At 35.0% G+C, this 21036-nt stretch overlaps 1 protein-coding gene across 1 annotated transcript in view; it reads right to left on the bottom strand.

The window, feature by feature from the left end:
• Positions 1-21036, bottom strand: part of GAS2 (growth arrest specific 2) — a 154932-nt gene that overhangs the window by 127104 nt on the left and 6792 nt on the right. Inside the window, exon 2 of the mRNA XM_044681839.1 lies at positions 9136-9257. Coding sequence (XP_044537774.1) covers positions 9136-9257 — 122 coding nt within the window. The remainder of the gene's footprint in view (positions 1-9135; positions 9258-21036) is intronic.

The raw sequence follows: 21036 nt of genomic DNA, 5'->3' as shown, positions 1-21036 counted from the left end.
CCCCCCTATTCCTAGACACTGTCTTCTGATGCAGCCTAAAATCACATCCTTTTTTTTGGTTACCATATTACCTTTGATTGTATCAAGCTGGTGCTCCACTAATATCCCTACAACTTTCTTGGAGTAAACTCTTTTCTACCTATGCTCCCCATCCCTGATCTTGTACTTGAAAGTTTATTTTCAACCCAACTACAAGATTTAACACTCACATTACACTTTCTCTTATTCAATTTCCTCTTATTTATCCAGACTAACATTCTCTCTTTTTGCATTCCAGCCCTGCCATTTAGTGTGTTAGTTAACATTCTTTTCTGTCATCTATGTATTTGATAATCAAAAAATACTAGACAATAGTATAGCTAGGAGTTTGGAATCGGGTGAATGGTAACACATGAAAAGCAGTCATTATTGGCAGTGTTTATGACAGTAGAAATTAATAATATAAATTAGTCTTTAGTGTCATCACCCAGAAATTTATCTGGGTCTAAAATTGTTGTTTTTTTTTTTACTAATGATTAGATAAACATAGGATCATAGCACTAATGTGAGTTTTGTGTTAAATTATCCTGCCTTACACATTTTTATCCAAGTAATTAATAGAAATGCTAAGCAACTAAAGACCAAACACAGAAGCCTGGGGGCAATTCAATAAATATTTCTTTCCATATTTATGTGGAGTTATGTTGACATTGAGCCATTAATGCCAGTTCGTGAATACAGCCAACTAAACCATGATAAATCCTGCTGATGGCATAAACATCTAACCTACATGTGTCTGCATTTCCAATAAGAAAAGCATTAAACATTTTATCAAGTACTTAGATAAAATTTATGAAAAATATAACTATAGCATTTCCTTGGTCTACCAGTCTAGCAATCTTATCAAAAAAGGAAAGGAGTTTAGTGAGGCATGACTTGTTCCTGGTGAATCCAGGCAGAATCCTTGTGATTACTACATGTTTCTTTAAGATTTTCAGAAACTACTCCTTTAATAGTATACTGTAGGATTTTGAAGAAAGAAACTTCAAGTTCACTAGTCTATAGTCTTCCTTTAAAAAAATTCAGACATTCATTTGCCTTTTGCCATTCTCCAGGCCTTCAGAACCTCTTCAAGTCAAAATTGCAAAATGGAAAAAAATAGGGGTTATTCAGTTCACAAGAAGATTCCTTTAAAAAGCAAGTATACCTAATATATTTGTTTACCAACTAAACCACAATCTAGCCTAGGTGTGTTCTCTGTAAGTTCAAAAATAGCTTTTATAAATCCATTTTGGAACTAAGAATTTCAAAGAACAGGTATAATTTACAGGTATTGATGATGCTGAATTAACCTGGACTAGGATTTTGTTTCTTTTTTTATGTGAAACCTTTGAAGAGCTTTATAATTTTTTTGGTCTTGAAAAAGTTCACTGATTTTTCTATTTCAATGTTAATTTATTATTCTTTAAATATCTTATTCTATTGATTTTTGACAGGAAATTCTAGTCTCTCTCATTTCCCAAATTCTATAACATCCTGAAGCTTTGTTGGTTGGGGTTGATCAGGAAACTGGGTATCCTTGATGGGCCTAGGATGTTCTTTCCTGAAACAAGGATCAAATTCTCTCATTGGGCTATGAATGAGCAACTTTCCCCTTGGAGCATAATGTGCCATTCTATTAAGTAACAGTAGTTCCTTTGCTCATGTTGCTCTCTGTCCTTCAAACCTGGTCTAAACATCCACTGCCCTTTGAAGTTAACGGAAGCTTTGCCCTGAGAGGAACTCGGTGCTGTCTGGGCAAGAGTAAGATAATAGATGAGTCTAACAACAACAAAACAAAAAAAGAGAATGTAAAGAGGAGAGTGGATGTACTCTTTGACCGTGGTGCCCCATATTACTTATTCAAAGGCTGAAGAATTCTAACCCACAAAAAAATGATCAAATGAGAGTTCTACTGATGTTCTTTATACAAGATGAATAGTAGAAATGATCTGTATCTGGACTAGGAGCCAACCAGTCAATTGAATTTAAGTAATAATGTCATCCTTAGCTGACAACTTTCAGCTAAAGACAATCCATATACACTTCACTCTGCCACAACTCAATAACCATTTCTTTCCTTCCTTCATTCCTTCATCCATGCATATATCCATCCACAAGTCATTGACCTAGGAAGAGGTCAATTTATCACTTATTTCTCATGTTATTCTTTTGAAATGAAAAATATTGACAATATTAACATTTCCCCAAAAAATGGATATTGTAAGAATTTGATTTTTTTAAAAACCTGACAAGGAGTTTGAGGATTTTAGAAAATATTTAATTTATATACATAAATGTACCTAAGGGATTCCTAGGAATACTGAGAAGTTAAGTGACTTGCTCAGAGCTACATACACAGTATGTGTCATAGTCAGGGCTTGAACACACATCTTCCTGGCTTTAAGGTCATCATTCTATCTCCTATTCCATGAAGCCTCCCAAAGGCAACTATCTAAATAAGAGAGAAGGAGCTGTCCTGAGGTAGTAGTGAGAGTTTTTCCACCTGGGAGTTCCCAATACCAGAGCTTCTCAAAGTGTGGTGTAAGAATCCCTGGGGTCCCTGAGACCCTTTCAAGGAATCCATGAGGTCAAAACTATTTTCATAATAATATTCATTTATTAAAATACTCTTCATTTATCCAACTACATAGCTGGAAATCCAGATTTTCTTCATGGACTTCAAACAAAATAACAGATTGAATGTAGAAGCAAATAGGAGAATTCAGATGTTTTCTTTGAAGCCAGATATTAAAGAAATTTGAGAAAAAGAAAAAAAAATACCACTTTTCTCATTAAGTTTATGTTTTGCAAAATAGCTATTTTTTCATATGGAAAATTCCTTTTAAGACCTCTCTCCTATGCTCTCAGTCTTTTTTCTACATTGCCTCACAATCTTCACATTTGAAGTTTATTTAACCCACTGGAAGTACCTTCTACTTCTTCAACCTCTCCTTCCGATGGATTACTGCCTTTTAGAGCCTCCATTTTAAGGAGAAGTCATAGGCTAGCCATTTCTTAATTCCTCTCCAAGTTGTACTCTTTAATTCTCCCAGCACCCTTCACCTCCACTCCATCTCCTTCAGCTTCCTATTATGTGTTATCTTTTTCCAGATGTAACCAGAGTCCTAAAAATACATTTTCATGGGATTCTCTCCTCATTGGTAGAATCAATGCCCTGTGCCTATGTGAGAGATAGTGCTGGTAAAAGTTTAAAAGAAGAGTATTCCTTGTCTTCACTCCCTTTTGCATGCTCTTCTGGCTTTCACTTTCAAGAGAGAATGCCCCAGATCTCACCCACAGGGAAATTCTCCAATCTCTAGGGTAGCGAGCTAAGAATACAGACACGATTGAAGCCCTTTTATGTCATCTACTTCTCAGAATCTCTTTCCCTTCTTGGCCCCAAAGAAAGAGTAGAACCATGCATTTTTTCTCTTGAAGCAAAAGTCAGAAAAACTTAGAAACTCTAGAAGAATCCAAAGAGATTGAAGAGAATGGATCTGTGCAGACATGAATAATCCCTGTTTTAAGAGACTCAAATTCTGAAAAATCACAGCAATGGATGTTTTGGGCAAAACTCAGAAGGCTATGCATATATACATACTTTTTAAAAAACCCTTACCTTATAACATGAATCATGTAACCATGGGAAAATTTTCTTAATCAATCAATTAAATAAAAGTAAAAAAATAAAAACAAAAATATCCTTACCTTATGTCTTAGAGTCAATAATAAATATCATTTCCAAGGCAGAAGAGTGGTAAGGGTTAGGCAATGGGGATTAAGTCACTTGCCCAGGGTCACACAGCTAGGAAGTTTCTGAGGCCAGATTTGAACGTATATATGCTTAATAAATGTTTACTGAATGACAAGTTCATGGTGTGTTCTAGGAAGGAGAAGACAAAACACAGAGGAGGAAGAAAAGGAGAAAGAGAAAAGGTCTGAAGTTTGAATGGAAGATAGACTTTCATCTTGAGAAAAGTTCAAGTGAATTGAAGTGAAGTAGAAATTTGAGCTTAGATCTTCATCACTCCAAAGTTGACCTTCTATCCAGTATGTGTTTTACCTCTTATTTCAAAATCCCAGGGACTTATATCATTATGGGCAAAAGAAATGTAAAAATGATGCTATAAGAATAAGTGGAAGGGAATAGGAATGTTTTACCTGGGAAAGAGAAGATAGTAAGAAGAAAGGATAGCTATCTTCAATTATTCATCGGATTATACATATAAAAAGGATTAGTCTTATATTGCTTAGCTCCAGAAGGAAGAACTAGGAGCCATGAAGGTAGAAGAGGAAGAATTTCATATAAGCAAAATTTTCCTAACATAAGTACTCAAAGTAGAATGGGCTGTTTCTGGAGTTAGTGAGCTCTTTCACATTTTTTCTGGTATGTTTAACAACTGACTCTCAAAAAAATGTGTGCAAGACACATTTTTAATATTAATCCACATTAGTAATATTTTCTCTATCACTTCCTTAATTCTAGAAATCAACAATACAATAAATCACGTCCTAATTTGTAGCCTTTGCCAGTTCCCAAATAAAAATATAACAGTTGGCTCTCCATTTGGTAAGAGTCAGCTGCCTGGTTCTTCCTCTCTTTACACTAAGCTTGCTGACCACTTATTAGAAATGTTACAGAAAAAAATTCTCATTCATATTATCAGATGGCATCTGAGGTCCCAGATTAACTCTGAGGTTCTGTGATTCTATTAAATCCCATTATCAACCAGGCACTATATAATCTCAGAACTCTGAATAGTGGCTAGCATATAGTAAGCACTTAATAAATATTTCTTGACTGAATTACTGAGCTGCTTATACATTGGTGGGAACATTTTCATGTAAAATTAGAGTATGGTTTGGGGTATTAAGGACAAGATATTATATAGAGAAGTTTTTAGGAGGAACAGGGGAAAGGAAGAATGATTTCTTAAGGAAACAAGAAAATAAAGAATCTTGATATTTTGTTTTATCCTAGTACTACTAGAATCTAACCAGAGGAATGAAGTATTATTAAAGATTATACAGAGTATTAAGTGTATATATAGAATATCTACTAACATTTCTCTAGAATTCATTTTCATATCTTCAACATTTTTAATCTATACTCAACATACACAGTTGTGCCTTCCACATCCTGAGCATGTCTCACTTTTGCATACATGTATACAGCTCTAAGTTTCTCACATTAATTATTTGTCAGAGGAAGTACAATTTGGCTGCCAGAATAAGGAGGTAAAATTGAAACCTCCAGATAAAAATAACAGAAGACATTCAGTGACATGAATCACTGAGCTGGAGTCACACTTGCTGAAAGGCGTTTGTTTGTGTGTGTGTGTGCCTGTGTGCTGTAGTAGGAGGAGGAAGAGGAGGAGAAGTAATGGTAGTAGTAGTTAGTAGTAGTAGTAGTAGTAGTAGTAGTAGTAGTAGTAGTAGTAGTAGTAGTAGTAGTAGTAGCTGTTGTTGTNAGTAGTAGTAGTAGTAGTAGTAGTAGTAGTAGTAGTAGTAGTAGTAGCTGTTGTTGTTGTTGTTTGTTCTGCTTAGCAGCCACCCCACTAAAACCCAGAGTTGATAAAATCGTCCTTGGCTCCTCAGATGTAAAATTGGGATAATAATATAATAGTGGTGAGGATTAAAATAGATCAAGCAATAAGACATGTAAAATATTTTGCATCCCTTAAAATTCTATATATTATTATCACAAAGAGCAAAGATTTCCAGATTTATCTTAGTGATTTTCTCTGAGAATTTCCTCAGAAAACTGAAAAAACTGGAAAGAATATGAAACTAACTTTATTTTCATTGTACCATAAGGCACTGTTTCAGTAAATGTTGTAACTTAGACCTGAAAGCTCCTTGTAGGAATGAAGCAATAATGATAGAACAAACCAAACCTAATGAAGGTATTTCTACCTAAGCTCTAACTTGTTGCCTTTAAACAATATACTATAGACGAAGGCTCATAGATTTAGAATTGGAAGGGACCTACAAGGTCATCTAGTTCAATAGCCTCATTTTACAGATGAGACAACTGAGATATATAGGGATGGAGTGACTTGCCCAAGGTTACCCAGGTATTAAGTGACAAGGCCAGAATTGAAATCTAGGCACTCTATCTACAAATTCAGAGCTCTTTCAAGAGTATCAATGTCTTTTTAGATGCATCATTCAAACATTTATTTAAAAAAAACAAGTTTGGCTTTTATGGTGTTCAGACACAAAATGTTTCTGGTCTAGAAAGTCACAAAGATTTTTTTAAATTGAAATCAAGACCAACTTTTGAGAAAAGATTCCCCACCCCCATTAATTCTACTTTAAAAAAAATTCTACTCTATTTTTTCCTGTCCTTAAATAATCCTGAGATGCAACCGCATCCCAGATCCTCATTCACCTCTCTTGCTTCTTTCTTACACTGGGCTGCACTTTAATCAATGGGCTCGTGTTAATCTTGCATTACTCATTCCATGTTGATGTCTCAATTCTTTTGAAAAGAGAAAAACAAAATAGGAGAGGAGTTATCTACAATGGCCAAGGGCCCAAGAGGTCTGAACACCTGAGATACTGTTCAGGAAACCACATGTCAAGCAGTGGATTTCTTTTTCTAGCACTAACTGATACATCCAAGGAAGCCAGGGCATCATGGGGCATCATTGTGATGGTCTAAGGAGCCTCAAGCCACTAGAGTTGTTTTGCTCCTCTGCTAAATTCTCTGCACCAAAGTTCTTACATAAAGTTCCTTGGCACTAGGAACTATATTCTTTTATCAAAGGTAGGGACTAGGGAATGAATCCAGGACATTGGGAAGGACATCAGGGCAGGATAAATGACTCTGTAACGATGGGAAATAACAAAGCATTTTTAGAAAATGTGTCCCTGTGACTAACCACTGTTGAACTCCATGTGGACTCGATGAGGACCGTACTAGGAAAAGAGACACTTGTTTTTGGTAATTTGGTCTTCTTGAGACTAAAACAATGGCACATTACATAAGATGAGCAGTGATTTTATCAGGGAGCCTAGGCTCTCAAATAAGGAATTCTCTCTTAGGTGGCAGCATTTTAAGAGATGTATGATTTAGAAATATCAGTAACCAGTGGCCAGTCTTCTGGGGATGGAGGCTCTCCAAAATGATTGAGGCTGGTCCTAAATGGCAGACACATAGTCCATTCCCAAGACACATTCAAAGCAGTTTCAACTGGGTAGGACCTGTCACTTTGTTATTTATGTTGGCAAAGCCTTTGGGAATCTTTCATAATTCAACACAGAATTAAGCAAGATTGCTTGAATAATTTCTATGAAAGAGAGTCTAGGATCTCCTGAGGCATCACATTCCAGTTGAAGATAAATTGTTGAGGCATCCAAATAACCTGGATTTTAGCTGGGATTTCATCTATAGATTTAGCAAGACTAAGGTACCAAGAGTCTACATCAATATGCCTCTAGTCACAAAGCTAGTGTACTTGTCAGGGGAAAGACTTGAGCTCAGGTCTCCTTATCTTCAAGGCTGGCTTTAGATTTCTCATGGCATGATAGCTGTCAAAATGGGCTAGAAAGACTTTAATAACAATAACTACTTAGAAACAAACAAACTAGATTTTACATATCGAAAAATTCAACCAATGACTCCTGTGGAACGCTATATAACATAACTACAAAATCTATGCAAATTCTCCCACTTCTTTTGTTTAAAATAGAAGTTAAATATTTAATCATTTTGCTTTCTCTTCTCTGTTAATGAAGAGTAGAATCAAAGAAAGAACATTGAATGAGTCTGATAAACTGGGTTTGAATAATGCCTCTGCTACATATTTTCTTGGACAAGTCACATGACCTTTCTGAATCTGTTTCCTCTTCTGAAAAATGAAAGGATTGAACTAGAAGGTCTCTAAGGTCATTTTTGTTGGTTTTCTTTTTGTTTTTATTTTAGTATTACATCTACCTTCCTACAAGTTTCCTTTTAGAAAAAAAAATTCTACAAAATAAAATATCATATCCTTTCATTTAGTTAATTTAAAATTATTATTTAATTTAATTTAAATTTAAATCTTTTAAAATTTAAATGTATTACTGAATTTATTTTTATTTACTTCATTACATTATTTTATTTTATTTAAATTTATTTCTTGATTAAAATTTGTTATTTAATTTACATTTATTATTTAACTTACATTTATTATTTACTTTAATCCATTAAGTTTATGTTATTTGTTCATTTTTAAATTTTAAATTCTGGTCAAGTCACTTAAATTTCCTCAGCCTCAGTTTCCTCATTTGTAAAAGAGAGCAATGAAAGTACCTACCTAAGAAGGTGGAAGGATAAAAAGAGATGATATATGTAAAATGCACACAAATCTTAAAGTGCTATTATAAAGTGGCAAAATTAATTAATATTTTAACCAAAGTGATGCTACCAAGGACTCTCAGGCTGGTGGATCTCTTAAACTAGGGAATTCTGAGCCACAAGGCTCTAAGCGGGCTGGATGTCTGTCCTAAGTCCAGTATCACTGTGATATATAACAGGAAGCAAAGGACCACTAGGTTGTTTTAAAAGGGATGAAAAGATACAGATCAGAAGCAGAGTAGGCCAAAGTTCTCATGTTCATAGGTAACAGGCTCAGGTCATACATAGCCCCTACATTTTTATTCAGAGTAAACTAGAGAAACAGTCCTAAAAAATGTAGAATTAAAATGAAAAAAAAACCATAATCCTTAATTTTCACTTTCTTCAGTCATTGCGATATGCTAAAAAAAAAGGTTTGGTAGTTAAACTTGCTGCCAAATTTTGAATTTCAGACTGATAAAAGAAGTTATTAATCAGCTCCTTTATTAACTGGCATTTCTGACTCAGTCAGTTGCCACCCACTTCAGTCAAATCCTCCAGTCTACATTAATTAGCCTTACCAAAGGGATTGTAAGAGTAGAGTGGAATTAAAAACACACATTGCCTAATTAAGACTCAGATAACCTTCCAAGAAATTCTGTGATAGCTCATTAAATGAGATCTTGATTCATCCAGGCACAACTAAAAATCCCAGAATTCTGCAGGGTCTCATGTTGATCAAGGCTGGCCACTAAACAGTGAATAGTAGAAAAAATTCTGGCAGGCATTACCTTAACGGGCTTATTAGCATCAGTGTTGTCTTTGAATTTCTCTTGTACAGTTTCTGCAAGCTGACAGAGCAAGGCACCATTATCCAACTTCTCCATAAAAGTTTCTGCTGTTATCTCGTTACCTACAATGACAAAAAAAGGAAGGAAGGGAAATAAGGGCAGGAGCATAGGTTTCAAGCTGGAAAGGATGTTTGAGATCATCGTGTCCAACTAATTCATTTCATAGAGGAGGAAATGGAGAACTACAGAGGTCTCATGGCTTATTTGTCCAAATTTTTCCAGGTAGTAAGCAGAAGAGCCAGAAGGTGAATCTCTGAATTTCGACCCAGCACTCTTCTAAGTATACCATGCTGCTTATCCTAGATAATGAGTCTGTGCAAGCATGAATTTCAGAATCATGAGAAATGACTTATTTTCTATGAGATCTACATAAGAGCAGCAATACTCTTTTGCATCAAAAAATTATTAGATTTTTTAAAAAGGATTTATGTTCTTGTTGGGCAGCACAAATGATTCCTTAAGTAAAAATCTGTTCTCTCCCCATTGTAATTTTAAGGTACTGTATATTTGTTTTACATAATCTTTTATTGTTGGTATACTTCAAGGTATGGAAAGACAAGAGCCATCATTTGATAAAAAGGTGATGATCTACTAAGTTTTTTTACATTTTAATTGTCATGCAAAACACACAATTGTCATGCAAAACACAATAATAACAACATATAATAATGATACTATATAATATAATAATAACACAACAACAACAAAACACAAAAATATTGGTCATCGTTGTAAGAGCACACTCATACATAACCAAAACCCCAAAATAAAACTAAATATATACTGATGAGAAAGACGACTCCAATAGTACTTTTTTCTGGAGGTGAATAGCATTGCCCATCATAAGTCTTTCAGGATTGTCCCAGATCATTTCAGCTAAATTTTATAGAATATTTTCACCAGTGATGGTATAATTCAGTTGTCATGACTATGCACTGTGGCCCAAAAAATAGAGTTCTAGACCATGTATGGTGGTATATGCTTTAAGTCCCTGCTCATGGAGAGCAGGATGGAAACCTGGTGGATCTCTTGGATCAAGAGTTCTGAATTGCCTTGGGCTAAGTCTATTGTGGGTCTACATTAGGTTCAGCATCAATATGGGGAGCCTCTAAGAGCTTAAGGCCATAAGAAACTCCCTAAGGAAGAGTGAACTGAAATGGAGAAGAAAATGGTTCAAGTAAAAGCTTCTATACAGATCAGTAATGTGGTGGAGCCTGTGAGGGGCTGCCAAGTCACTAATCTTTCAGTCTCAGTTCTTTCGTCTGTAAAATAGGGACATTTCACAGTTTTGTAGACTCAAATGAAACTCTACATGGAAAGTGATTTAGAAAATCCTTGTTCAGTTGTTTTAGTCACATCCACTCTTTGCGACCCCTTTTAGGGTTTTCTTGGCAAAGATACTGGAGTAGTTCACCATTTCCTTCTGCTTATTTTACAGATGAGGACACTGAAGCAAACAGGATTAAGTGACTCACCCAGGGTCATACAGCTAATAAATGTCTGAAGTCATTTTTGAACTCAGGAAGATAAGTCTTCCTGACTAGAGGGCTGGTATTCTATCCACTGCATCACCTAATACTTACATTTTAAAAGAGCCACATAAATTTGAGTTACCACTGAATATCATATGTAGAAAAGTATGCCCCTGTGGTGTAGGACAGTATCATAGCTAGAGACACAGGATATAAAAGTGCTCTATATTTACTTTTATCAGAAAGTTATAGAGAATCACAGATTATAAGCCACCCAGTGCAATCAATTCCAATTAAAAGTTACCTTCTATGACCCCTTTGGCAGTTTGATAAAGCAATACACAAAATACAAATGAAATAAATTATGGTGAAATGCAATTATTAAAAAAAATTCACATGCCCTAGAATAAGCATCCTTGTTCTATAACATACTCCCAAAGTGATTATACAGCTTTTACTTTGAGACTTGCAGGAAAAGAAAATCTATGCAAGATTTCCAAGGCAGACCGTTCCACATTTCTAATCATTAGGGAGTTTGTGTTTACATGGAGCTGAAATCTACTTCTCCATAACTTCCATTTTTTGCTTCTGGTACTATTTAAAATTTCTTCCATGTCATGTATGAACCCTCAAAATACAGTCTAATGGCAGATTCATCATGCCTCATTTTATCTTCCAGTCACCTAATGTTAATAATTATCTCCTATTTTAGAAATAGCATCTCCACCTCTTTTCAACCATTTTATCAAGCAACTTACTAAATGCTATTTATTCTTTCTTCAAAATATTCTGTCTTCCCATTTCCACTAACATTCCCATGGTACAAATCCCTCAATTCATGTATGGATGAAAAGTTTCCCTTCCTTTTGTTTTTTCTTCTCTCTTACAGAATTCTGTTAAATTAATTCCCCAAAATACCATTTCCACCATGCCACCTCCTTCCTCAAAAACCATCAACGAATCCTCATTACACCTGGGTAACTCTATCATCTGGCCCCTTCTGCCTTTCCAATCATATCTTCCATTGCTCCCTAGCATGAACCCTCTATTTCCTACAAGTCAAGTCTCTTTTCCCCCTCTGTCTGTCTATCTGTCTATGTATCTCTGTTTGGTTTGAACACCATGCCTTTGAATATTTCCTTTTATTTGGGATACCCTCAGAAGATTCTATCCAAAGCTCACTTGAAACCTTACTTATTCCATGTAGTCTTTGCTTTATTCCTTCTCTTTCGAATCTGAATTTCTAAAGCACTATCTTCTCTCCACATTATTTGGCATTTACTAATAACATTCAAATGATATAATAACTGTAATGTGCTTTGTCAACTTTAAGAAACAACATAAATGTTAGTTACTACTACTTATTATTACATACTCTATTTTTATGATTATGCAATGGTTTCTATGTATATCTGTACAACTAGAATGAACATTCCTTTAGAGTTGTACATTAATTTGCAACCCCCTATAGTGCCTAATAGACTTTTATGAACATCAGTTTTGGGGTTTGTGGCTGGACTTCTGATTTCATTGGATTTGTGTGATCAACCAGTCAAAAGATGGGAAGACAATTAATAGTCTATCTTTACTGTAAGAGCCAATTGTTGATTTTAAATATAGCTACACCAATCCTTATTTCCCAACACTCTTTCACCCAAATCTTTCTTTATGATCTGCAAGTTCCAAATTCCCTCTCTTTTAAGACCCGAAGTTTTGGCATCTCATGGCAATTATGTCCTGAATTACTCACAGCAGCACAGCAGATGCTCAGATGCCAATGGGAAGATTTTGCCCTCCCCTTTTGCTTCCAAATTACCTTGAGACTGAAACACAAAGAAGAATGTCTCTAGCGTGAGAGGGTTTGGATTTCAATCCTACTTGTGATCTTTTTTTAACCTGTGTGATCCTGGGTAAATCACAACGTCATGGAGGTTCAATGACCCATCCATAAAATGAGGGGGTTGGACTTGAGGGCCTCTGAAGTCCCATCCAGCTCTAAACTTATCACCCTTAAAGGCAAACCCAAAAGCTTTCCTCTTTCATTTTGGGTAGAAAGTATACAGTGTAATCAGGCATGGACAGACTGTGATCTAGACCTCAAATATCCTTACCTTTCCTCCTAAAGCTAGCCATTTTCCCAACTTCCCTTTTTATTGTGTCGGGTCACCATCTTGCTTCAAGACAACAGCCTTACAACCTTGGTGACATCTTCAGCTCCTCATTTTCCTTGACCTCCCATATAAATATTCAGTCAGTTGCTAAAAAATTTCTGTTTTCATATACTTTCTTCTCATACAGTCACCACCCTAGCTTAGATCTTTCATCATCTCTTATGTAGATTATTGATCTGCCTCAGGTCTTTCTCCATCACAATCCATGTTCCACATAGCTGATAAAGTAATTTTCCTATAGCACATGCCTGACAATGTCCTACACATATTCTATAATCTCTTATGTTTCCCTATTAATTCTTTAATCAAAAGTTATTTCATCTTTTCTTTTTAAAAATTTGTATTTTCTGTGCCTTTTATAAAGTACATAATTATCAATAAAGTAGGAACATTTTAAATAAATATATTCATATTCAGGGTGTGTGCTCAAAACATTTATTTTTGCTAATATAGTAGTCCAAGATTATAAAAGTTTGAAAATCACTGGCCTATGGTAGAGAGAGATTAAATTAAATGTCTATGATTGAGTCAGAGGCAGGATTTTAACCTAGAACTTCCTAAAATCAAGGCTGATTCACTCTTCCTGATGCCACCCTGCCTCATGTACATTATAAGCATTTATAAATATTTTTGAAATAAATATATGGTCAAAAAATTTAAAGGGAAAAAAGATAGTTAAGTAAGACACCAATAATAAGTGAAATATTTTAGAAACTTCAGGACAATTCTACTATATCATACCCAATAATATTTAGATATCTGTTATTAGAAAGCTATTTTTAACAGATGAGAAGAGTCAATGTGCTGAAAACTTTAGGCAGTGGATGTCCCATTTTCAACAATAGACTTGGTAGTTTGGTTAAAGTGAAATTTACTCAATTTGAGACTTGGGATTACAAAAAAACTCCAAAATATGTTTGATGTGAAACTTGGGTGGGTAGGTGGGTGGGTGGGGGGTTGTTGATGTTAAACTTAGGAATGGGAATCATTTTTTATACTTCATTGTCTCCACAAGAGAGTTTACATTTTAGCCTCTTGTGAGTATAATGACTTCTGCAGATGGCCAGACATCAGTAGCTATGAGTTTTCACCAGAGGTAGCTTAAGTAGGAATTGCCATTATTTCAGAAATATATGTAGCATGACTGGAGCCAAGATTAAAAGTAATAGCTTCAAGATACAAAAAAAAGTCAACTTACAATTTTTATGTCTTATTCTCCAGATTGGCCTATGCTTTCTCATGATGGTAAGGAAAATATTTTCCAGTTTGTTTTTCTGATTCTTGCCAAAACTGTGTGTGTATGTGTACACATAGACACACACACACTTTTAAAATTTTTTTGTTAGAGTGGTCATTTTAATCAATTCAGTTTCAATTTCCAACAGAAGTAATAACTTCTCACTGTAAGGATTTCTATTGTTATCCAAAAAAATAATGTCAAATTTTTCAACAATGCAAAAATGTTCTTATAATTTGTTATTCAACTCTATTGCTCAAGCATTTTAAAGATTCCAGTGATTAAAAAAAGATGAATACAATACATAGGTCATATGCAGAAAAGTCTTATACATGCAAAAAAACAATCCTTATTAAAAATTATTCTAATTAAAACCAACATCCATTAAAAAGTTACTCCAAAGGTATAAGTAATACTTTTTATGTTATACTAGAGCATTTTCCTTCATTCTGATTTTTTTATGAATGCTTGAAGAATGAATTTACATTGAACATCTGTCTCTAATGAAAAATATATTAGGTGTCAGCTTTCAATTCTGTGTATTTTATAGCTCTAAAAGGTGGGATTTCTTTGTTAAAACAGACACTCTGGCATTTTACAGTAAAATATACTGACTTAAATGAAGTAAATGCATAGAGGCTAAGAAAAAATCAGTTATATATAATATGTGTATATTATATATATACATATATTTAATAGCTGTAGTATATACATTAATATCTGCATATACATATATCAAGGGCAGTGCTGATGCTCATGGGACAAAATCCTATATGATGAGAAAGATTTTCCATACTGTCATTACTGTTTGATTGGGGTGGTGACTAGACATGAAATGAAACTTCAAGAGCCCAGACCTCCAGCAGATACCAACATTTGTATTACCTAGAAGATAAATTGGTTGATTGATTATTTTATTAAAGCCACTATCTCCAACTCCCTGTTCTAAGGATTAAAGGCTTTGGTTTTCAGATTACTCTTTAAGCTATCATTAACAGCTTGTTTATAAAATGGAAACAAAGATTCAAACAAATCTGATTCCATGTTGTTGCTGGAGGACCCCCCCCCCCGCAATTGTCAGAACACACAGATGTGAAATCAATGAGTTCCTGAATTCATATATGTGTGTGCATGTATAGGTGTATATATGGAGAAAGATGGAAAATAAATAAATATATATATGTATATATATATACATATATATATATATAGAGAGAGAGAGAGAGGGAGGGAGGGAGAGAGAGGGAAGGAAGAAGGGAGAGAGAGAGAGAGAGGAAGGGAGGGAGGAAGAGAGAGGGGGATAGATATAGATATAGATATAGTTATAGATATAGATATATAAAATATGGAGAGAGAGAGAAAGAAAGAGAAGTGTATATATATATATACATATATATATATATGGAGAGAGAAAGGTGTGTGTGTGTATACATATTTGATTGACTAGGTCTATGACATGTACACAGAAAAGTCAACACAATATGTTTTTTTAATAAAAGCTAAGTGGCTCAAGGATAGAGAGCCAGGCTTGAAGATGGGAGGTCCTGGGTTCACATCTGGTCTCAGAAACTTTCCAGCTGTGTGACTCTGGGCAAGTCACTTAAACCCCATTGTCTAGCCCTTATTTCTCTTCTGTCTAGGAACCAATACAATATTGAGTCTAAGATGGAAGATGGAAGGTAAACGTTCTGAAAATAAATAAATAAATGCAAAGTAATTTCAGGAATTGGGGGCAAATCAAGGAAGGGGTACTGAGGTCTTCTGTAGGTAGTGAGTTCAAAAGAAGCTAGCCATACCAAAGAGCACAGGTGAGGAGAGAGTATTCTAGGCTTTGGACATAGTCCATATAAAGACATGAAAATGGGCAATAGAAAAAATGAATATTTTGATGAAATAGAGAGTGAGGAGAGAATGTATTACATAATTAGCCTGGAGAGTAGTTTGGAACCAATTTTTAAAGACAGCTTGGTGGTAAAGTGGATAGAAAATTAGTCTGGTAATTAGTAAGACAACTTTAAATTCTTCATTAGACATTTATTAGTTTTGTGAATGTTGTACAAGTCATTTAATCTCTATTTGTCTCAATTTCCTTAAGTGTTAAAGGGAGATAATAATTGTACCTACCATCTCTGAATTATTGTAAAAATCAAATGATTTAGCACAAAGGCTAACATTGTTGTTCAATCGTATTCGACTCTTTGAGACCCTGTTTAGGATTTTTTTGGCAAAGATGCTGGAGTGGTTTTCCACTTCTTTTCCAGTTCATTTTACAGATAAAGAAAGGGGTTAAGTGACTTGTCCATGGTCACATAGCTAGCAAGTATCTGAGATCAAATTCGAACTCAGAAAGATGAGTCTCACTGACTTTGGGACAAACTCTCTAAGCACTATGGTGCCATGTAGTTGTCCTATAATAAGCATTAAATAAATGCTAACTACTACTGTTATTATCATTAATATTTTTATATGAGATAGAAAGTAAGACTGTCACCCATTTCACATTAGTACATAGGTCAGAGACATTGATTCCTCAAACCAAACTATATGTCCTTAGGGTGATTCTGCCTACTGTCCTTCTTTGCCAGAGTAAGAAATTAACTATTTATTGAATGAATTTAATACATTCACGGATTTAAGGCCAGAAGGAATCGTAGAGGTTATCTAGTCCTTCATTTCCGGGGGGGGGCGGGAAATGAGGCAAAAAGAAAAGAATGGATTTGCCAAAAGTCTCACAGAGAGTAAATATCTGAGGAAGTCCAGTTTCCCATTTCCTGTACTATGCTCTCCCTCTTTTTCATAGAAGAAGGTTAGGGAAGGATTAAAGAAGAGAGTGGGAGGTGAAAATGAGTGTTTAAATAGGGTTTATACTGAGTACTGAGTATTTGAAGATGGTAGCCAGGCATATTTTGGCACTGAGGTACGAGATCATTACATCAGAGAAGAGGGGAGGGTTGTGGAAAGAGACTCTTTCAATGGTGTGTCTGAGTGGGTACAAACTTCTTTCCCAAAGGAGAAAAGAAACAAAAATCTGGCTCAATTTCTCATCTGGACTCATATTCTTACAGAATCTGAGTAGTACCAGGATGAAATTTTAAGAGTGGGCAATTAGGGGACTATTCCCAAGGCCCAGGAATACTAAATATCTCTTTGTGTTGATATGGCCAACAATTCAATTCCACCTGTGATTCACAGATTTCAGCTCAGTGTGTCTATTGAGAATAAAGAATAAAGACTTTGTTGGTAAGGTTCTGATGTTAGATAATCAGTAACTGATCTGAGGAAGGTTATCTCAACTCATGAACATTACTTGGATTCTTTAAACTTTTGAAACCACACAAAATGACATTTTTCCTAAGGAAATTTAATTGAATATATCAAGAACATGAGAAGTTTGAAGCCTAAGTAGCTGGGAAGAGGCAGTTGATACCTTGAAATGATGGAGAAGAAAGAAATAAAACTTTGAAAATTCATCCAGATGCCTGTTATATTAGACCATATCAACAAAAGGAGACATTCAGCATTTTTAAAATAAAAATAAAATTCCTTAGGACAACCTAAATTCCTGTTTTGTTGGGGACAGGTTACAGGTAATGGTCTGGATTTGGAGGGAACAATCCTCTGTGAATGCAGATGAATGACTTGGTTTGAAGCTCATCATTTTGGAGAGTTAAAGGATAATTGGAGGCTATTATTTTCCTAGGGTTTCCCAGCTAAGGTCTCATAAGCAGGTCCTGAAAACTTGTCTTCTGAAGATATGGAAGAGAGATAGAGAAAAGGATTATGTCAAATATCAGTGTCTGTTTTTATTTGGATAATATAACTTTTCCAGTATTCATAATATGATATATTATTTCTTGTGTTTTTTTTTCTTTTCTGTTTGTGCATCTTAGAACTTAAGCCTTTCACAAAATCGGGACACTGATGCATTACTGGTGGAACTGTGGACTGATCCAACCATTTTGGAAGGCAATTTGGAATTATGAGCAAAGGGTTATAAAATAATGCGTATCCTTTGATGCAGCAATTCGACTACTTGGTCTGTATCTCAAAGAGATTTAAAAAATGGGAAAGCTTCTGTTTGTACAAAAAAATTTATCGCTGCTTTTTTTGTGGTGGCAAAAAATTGGAAACTAAAGGGATGTTTCTCAGTTGGGGAATGGCTGAACAAATTGTGGTATATGATGGTGATGGAATGCTATTGTGCCATAAGGAATGACGAACAGGATGATTTCAGAAAGAGCTGGAAAGACCTGTGTGAACTGATGCAGAGTGAAATAAGCAGAACCAGGAGAACATTATACAAAATAACTACAATACTGGGGAATGATCAAATGTGACAGACTTTGCAAATAACAGCAATAAAATGATTCAGGACAATTCTGAGGGACTTAAGAAAGATTGCTATCCATTCCAGAGAAAAAGGACGGTTGGAATAGAAATTAAAATGAAAACATTTTATATGATTTATGATTTGTTTCATTCAGGGATATGCTTTGGGGTTTGGGTTCTATAAGTTCATTCACTTACAAAAATGAACAATATGGAAATATGTTTTGGGTCATAATACATGTATAACCCAGATTGAATTGCTTGCCAGCTCCAGGAGGGCAAAAGGGAAGAAGGGAGGAGACAATATGGATTATATGACTTTGGGAAACTTATGTGGAAATTTATTATTAAAATGTTTTACATTAATGAAAAAAATAACATAAGCCTTTCAAGAAGCTAAGATCAATCTTCTTTGACTAACATTTATAATGCTTTCCAGGATTCTGATGTCAAGATAACAGGTACTCAAATCGTGTTTTCTCAAGTAACCTCTGTTTCCTTAAGACTATTTCAATGCCATAAAGACAACAGCTATTCAAACTGTATTAACTAATGGCATAAAGACTGTTACCTGTGTTTTCACTGATAGAAGGAACTCTGGCATTAGAGTTCAATGAAACTTAGAGTCTTACAGATTCACTTAGAACATTGAGTGATTAAGTAATTTGCACAGGGTCACACTACCAGTGTGTATCAAAGGCAAAACATGAGCCATCTTCCTGGTTCCAAGGCTAACTCTCTATCCACTATGTTATCCTGTCTGCCATTAATTAATGGCAATTATGAATGAGCATTTCCAATTTTAAAAAGGTAAAGGGATGGTTTCAATTTTTATTTAAATGAATCACAAGTTTATCTCCTGTTTTAACACAAAAATACATTATTGTGTATGTGTGCAAAATAATATTCTAGCTAATGCGCATCTAATCTTTCAGTGTTCTGCAATTAGTAGAATGTTTCTCCATAAATAGTGGAAAGATAGCATAAGATATTGATAGAGTTTTAGATTTGGATTCAAAACAACTGGGCTCAAATCCTAGCTCTGAATGTTACTTGTTAGCTCTATGATCCTTTTGGAAAATCATATCCCCATCCTCTTCTTCCCCCTCACCTCACTGACATACAGCCTTCCAAGGCTCACCAAACACATTATCTCATCAATATTCCCAACAATTCTGTGAGGCAGATTTTAGTAACATGTAATTTTTCACAGATGAAAACACTGAGGCAGAGTTGGTAAATGGCTTGCTAGAGTCACACATCTAGTAGGTGAACTCAGTTCTTTTCTATATTGAAGCCCAATACTCCTTTAAAAGTCACTCAAAATTGAATTTTCTTCACCTATAAAATGGGATTAACAACTCATAGACCCATTGTGAGGCTCAAAGGAAATGAGTAAGAGGTAGTTAGTAAATATACTTTGAAATATTACATAATAAACTATTATTGCTGTTGTTGGGGACTAATAGCTTAGTGACCATATGAGGGCTGGCTCCTGAGGCTGCAAATATGCACAAAATGCTTTGGAAAAGTAATCAAATGCCATTGTTTGTGCCCTTTCCTCCAAAAGGCCAATATTTAAAACATTTTTGGCATATTAATGGTCCTTATAGAACAGTTAAGCGATAAGTTACTAAATTCAAACGTTTCAACAATACTTGTTGTTTACTCATTTTTCAGGCATGTCTAACTCTTTGTGACCCCATTTGGGGTTTTTTGGCAGAGATACTGAAGTGGTTTGCCATCTCCTGAAAAAACTGGGGCAAACAAGGTTAAGCGCCTGGACTATGATTGCATAGCTAGTATGTGTCTGAAGAAAGATTTGAACTCAGGAAGAATAATTTTCCTGATTCCAGGTCTAGCACTATATCCCATGTGCTACTTAACTGCTTGTCAACAACATGATGTTATGATTTTGTTGAACATTAATGAGTATTGAGCAACTGACAGGCCAACACTGCATGATAGCTAGACTCAAGAATTAAAGTACAAGAGTAGTTTTTAAAATAACACTTTATGCTCCTCAAGGTATAACAGAAAACAAAAGTGTGCATGCTCAAATAGAGTAATATACCAGTGGATCTGTGACCTTATCAATGCATTGCTTTCTCCAAAAATGTAGATGGCAGGCTAACCCTGTCTGCTCTGCCCTATCCTCTGAGAATCCCCCTCACGTCCTCCCATAAGCTCTCCACAGAGAGCTCACCCAACATGTTGGGGGCCTTCCTTTATTTCTATTATAATATGAGAATGACTTTGGAGCATGGACGCTCTCCATTATTGATTCTTTATTCTTGCCACTTGACCAGTTTACCTTCTTTTGTCTCATATGTTTTTCTTTTATATTCATGTATAGATTCACATATGAACTATAAGAACAACACCTCTATGATTCTTTTGCTTTCACTTCTAGAATTTTGTATAAAATTTGAATATAAAACCATTATAAAATATCTGTTTGCAATGAGATTGAGGGAAAAGGGACCACATAAGCCATATCAGCATCTTAATAGCCATTTGTCTCCTTTATTAGAAAGTAAACTCCTTTCTAGAGAGGAATACATTCCATCTGTAAGATCCTTAGTTAAATGCCATGAACATATGAGTCACTGGTAAATATTAGAGGAAAATG

The sequence above is a fragment of the Gracilinanus agilis genome, chromosome 6 (genome assembly GCF_016433145.1).
Source record: "Gracilinanus agilis isolate LMUSP501 chromosome 6, AgileGrace, whole genome shotgun sequence".
Classification (NCBI taxonomy): Eukaryota; Metazoa; Chordata; class Mammalia; order Didelphimorphia; family Didelphidae; genus Gracilinanus; species Gracilinanus agilis.
This window is presented reverse-complemented; position numbering and strand designations above follow the sequence as displayed.